General features: G+C 34.5%; 1 protein-coding gene across 1 annotated transcript; it reads right to left on the reverse strand.

The window, feature by feature from the left end:
* Positions 1-3,199: 3,199 nt before the first annotated feature.
* LOC142227044 (cytochrome b5) lies at positions 3,200-4,304 on the reverse strand. Its single transcript, XM_075297357.1, has one exon. The coding sequence runs from the start codon at positions 3,969-3,971 to the stop codon at positions 3,561-3,563; it is 411 nt and encodes a 136-aa protein (XP_075153472.1). The 5' UTR covers positions 3,972-4,304; the 3' UTR covers positions 3,200-3,560.
* Positions 4,305-4,684: the final 380 nt, after the last annotated feature.

Raw genomic sequence — 4,684 nt, forward strand, 5'->3', positions numbered from 1 at the left:
ATCTGACCATTCAATTTTTTTACTTTTTTGCAGAGAAAAAAATATTTTTATAGTTTACGTATAGACATATCTACAACCATTACATGGTCATAAAGACCATGTACATTGTTTTCGTGACCATTTAATTTTTTAATTTTTTTGCAGCGACAAGAATTTTATAAAAACATTGAGCAGGTACACACGATTTTCATTTTGCGCGTCAGTCGTGTGTTGATTGTTTCTTGGAATGGACGGAGAATACGGAATTATTGTGTTTTGTGTTAATTTATTTATTCAGAAATGGCACGTGGTTTTATGTGAATACAAACAAGGAAAGTGTAATTGAAAAAAATATACCTGGTTTTTGTTCTGCATTTTGATATATGGTATAATAATTTATTTTTATTTACAGTTACATGATGTCTGCGTTTGTACATTTGATGGTCACGAAGTAAATATGGAATGATTACTTATTGTTGAAATTGAACCAAACTAGAGTGTGTAAAAATATGTGAAGTTTGCTTGCACGACATTATAAATACAAATAAACAATGAATTAGTTTATAAATAAATAAAAACAAATAAATAAAGTTGATTTTGTGTTTTCTTTTCTCAAGTGGCGTCCTTTTTTCGACGACGAAAAAAGTTTTTTCATAAAAATCAAAACATTTTAGGTTGTGACCATGTTCTTTTAACTAGAAGAAAAACATTTTTGACGAATAACATAACATTTTAGATCGTGACCATTGTCTTTTAATGGAAACAAAATTCTTTTTATCAATATAATAACATTTTAGATGAGGACAATTGTATTTTTCTTAGAACCATGTTCACTGAGCCAACATGGTTGCAGGTTAAAATGTTACATGGTCGCCGCAAAAATAGCTGCTATCATATTATTTTGCTCTTCGAATATGATTGTGGCAATCATGTTTCTTCTCTGCGTGAATAATAAAAAATCTAGAAAAAAGCAACAAAAAAAAACAAGTATAAGCGGCCGTAAGTGGTATCTTAAATCGTTTTCTAAATTGTGAGTTAGTCCACACGTGGTATATATTAGATAAAAAGGTATGTAAGTCTACAAATAATTACGAATCGATATGGACTTTTGCACGGTACGTAGGGAGCCAGAATTGAAATATGGCGGTCGCTGATATGGGGGCTATATACAATTATGAACTTGATATGGACAAATTTTTGTGTGATTGGGGATCGATTTATCTGAGGGCTATATATAACTATAGACCGATATGGACCTATTTAGGCATGGTTGTTAACGGCCATATACTAGCACAATGTACCAAATTTCTACTGACTCGGAGGAAATTGACTCCTCCAAGAGGCTCCAAAACCAAATCTCCGGATCGGTTTATATGGGGGCTATATATGATTATGGACTGATATAGACCACTTTTGGCATGGTTGTTAAATATCATATACTACCACCACGTACCAAATTTCAACCAGATCGGATGAATTTTGCTTCTCCACAAGGCACCGGAGGTCAAATCTGGGAATCGGTTTATATGGGGGCTATATATAATTATGGACTGATATGAACCAATTCATGCCTGGTTGTTGGATACCATATACTAACATCACGTACCAAATTTCAACCGAATCCGATGAATTTTGCTCTTCCAAGGGGCCCCGGAGGTCAAATCTGGGGATCGGTTTATATGGGGTCTATACACAATTATGGACCGATTTCGACCAATTTTTGCATGGGTGTTTGAGGCCATATATTAACACCACGTACCAAATATCAACTGAATCCGATGAATTTTGGTCTTCCAAGAGGCTCCGGAGGTCTAATCTGGCGATCGGTTTATATGGAGCTATATATAATTATGCACCGATGTGGACCAATGTTTGCATGGCCATTAGAGACCATATACTAACACCACCTACCAAATTTCAACCGGATCGGATTAATTTTGCTCCTCTAAGAGGCTCCGGAGGTCAAATCTGGCGATCGGTTTATATGGAGCTATATATAATTATGCACCGATGTGGACCAATGTTTGCATGGCCATTAGAGACCATATACTAACACCACCTACCAAATTTCAACCGGATCGGATTAATTTTGCTCCTCTAAGAGGCTCCGCAAGCCAAATCTGGGGATCGGTTTATATTGGTGCTATATATAATTATGCTGTTAGAGACCATATACTAATACCATGTACCAAATTTCAACCGGATCGGATTAATTTTGCTCCTCTAAGAGGCTCCGCAAGCCAAATCTGGGGATCGGTTTATATGGGGGCTATATATAATTATGCTGTTAGAGACCATATACTAATACCATGTACCAAATTTTAGCCGTATCGGATGAAATTTGCTTCTCTTAGAGGATCCACAAACCAAATCTGGGAATCGGCTTATATGGGGGCTATATATAATTATGGACCGATATGGACCAATTTTTGCATGGTTGTTAGATACCATATACCAACACCATGTACCAAATTTTAGCCAGATGGGATGAAATATGCTTCTCTTATAGGCTCTGCAAGCCAAATTTGGGGGTCCGTTTATATGGGGGCTATACGTAAAAGTGGACCGATATGGCCCATTTGCAATACCATCTGACCTACATCAATAACAACTACTTGTGCCAAGTTTCAAGTCTATAGCTTGTTAGCGTGATTTCAACAGACGGACGGACGGACGGACATGCTCAGATCGACTCAGAATTTCACCACGACCCAGAATATATATACTTTATGGGGTCTTAGAGCAATATTTCGATGTGTTACAAACGGAATGACAAAGTTAATATACCCCCTATATCCTATGGTGGAGGGTATAAAAATAGTCAAACGTTAAATTAGAGAATTTTTTTCTTTGTTTTTAAATTTCCTTATTTCAAATAAACTTCTACGTATTACTTTTAAAGGACCCGAAAACAGAATGCATAAATTTCATTAGAGTTGATCCAAACTTGCACCATTTCCGCATTACAAATGGTTGACCCAAAATACTTTTTTTGTAAGCTCTTTTTGCTAGGTTCCTAGGGATTGCTCAGGTTGACCAATTTCTAACTTAATCCAATTATTATGCACTCTTCTGTGAATATCCATAAATTCTATGGCAATCTATTATTTTTCGTCCGCCTGTGACCTCGTTACAAATTGTCAAAATATTTCCATTCGAATACTATTATTTATACCAATTAATTCAATCCATTTTCCTTAAATAAAATTCAATTTGTCAATTTAATTAATAATATTTAATATATTTTAAAGCTTTGGCCATTGTGAAAAAAAACAGTTCACAATAGATTATCTTACAAGATTTTTGGTTATCAAGTTCATTCTTGATAGTGATAGATAAATTTCACTTAAATTAATTTTTAATAATATATACAATACAATAACAGAATAAATAAATAGTAAATGATTATAAACAATTTCATGGAATTGAAAACGGATCATCAGGATCATCTTTGCATATATCGAAGAAATAAAACAATACTCGCATTTCATATCAACAACTTAGACAGACCGAAACGAAACTTAAATATATTCCATAATATCGTTTTGTGTCGCCTTCTATCGCTCTCTCTCTATTTCTCTTTATTCGGGTATTCCCGATTTCAAAACTTGATTATTTTGCGTGCGAAAAATACGCTCATGTTCCGGTAGTTCACCTATTAAATAATCTCGCATTTGTTCAATGGCATCACGTGAATGTCCAGTTCCATGGAATGCCAAGGTTGCATCACGACCGGCATGATCCATAATCACATCAGCACCGCCGGGATGATCTTGAAGGAAATTCGTAACATCATAGACACGATCATAAATGACCACCCAACAATCGGAATAGTCATCATGATGTGATACAGCTTCTAGGGAAATTTCACGTAGTGCAACTCTCTGATCGGACAAAACCTTCAAAGGTGGTTGTTGTTGAACTTTCTTTTCAGCTGTGGAAATGGGTACAATACGCAATGCCTGCAGCAAAGAAGTAATTGAGGTTGTCATAGTGTTGATGAACCACTCGGGGGTATTCAAAAAATCGTTTTTTTTTATTCAATAAACACTTTCCGTTTTCTGTTTTTTTTTCGTCTTAAATTTTTTGCTTTGTATATTATTGTGGCTTAGGAAATCCAATACGTTTTGGTTTGGCTTCGCTTAAACGATATCAATAGAATTTCTATTGTTACTCTTTAGTTTTAGTTTTATTTTTTAATCTTTTTCTAGAGATTTTCTATTAATTTGTAGTTTTTTTTTTACTCGATCTTTCACGCTTTAGCTGTACCAGCCAATATTTTCCGTTCACGTTCTATTACTTAGAGTTCTGTTGATTGAATGTTTTGTGAGTGAATGAATTCGAAATTATTTATAATGCTCTGATAGAGATAGAATTAAATCTTTTGCTCTCTTGGAGAGATTAGTATAAATTATTTAAATTCTCTCTTGCTCAAATGGTTTAGTTTTTTTTTTTTTCAATTAAATTCTAATCACTTTGCATATAGATTCGACTATCTATCTGCCCTGGTATCGATGGGAAAATATGTTGTTTCTAATTTTAGTATACCCTTCAATACAGCAGGGTGTATAATAAGTTCGTCATACGATTTGTTACACATTGAGATATGAGTCGTCTAGTAAACAAATGCGGAAATTAGTATCTCATTTCCCAGACCTTTTCTAAACTGTCATCCGTCTTTTTTTCCTATATGCGTTTTTTCTCC

This window comes from Haematobia irritans, chromosome 2 (genome assembly GCF_050003625.1).
Source record: "Haematobia irritans isolate KBUSLIRL chromosome 2, ASM5000362v1, whole genome shotgun sequence".
In the NCBI taxonomy this organism is placed as follows: domain Eukaryota; kingdom Metazoa; phylum Arthropoda; class Insecta; order Diptera; family Muscidae; genus Haematobia; species Haematobia irritans.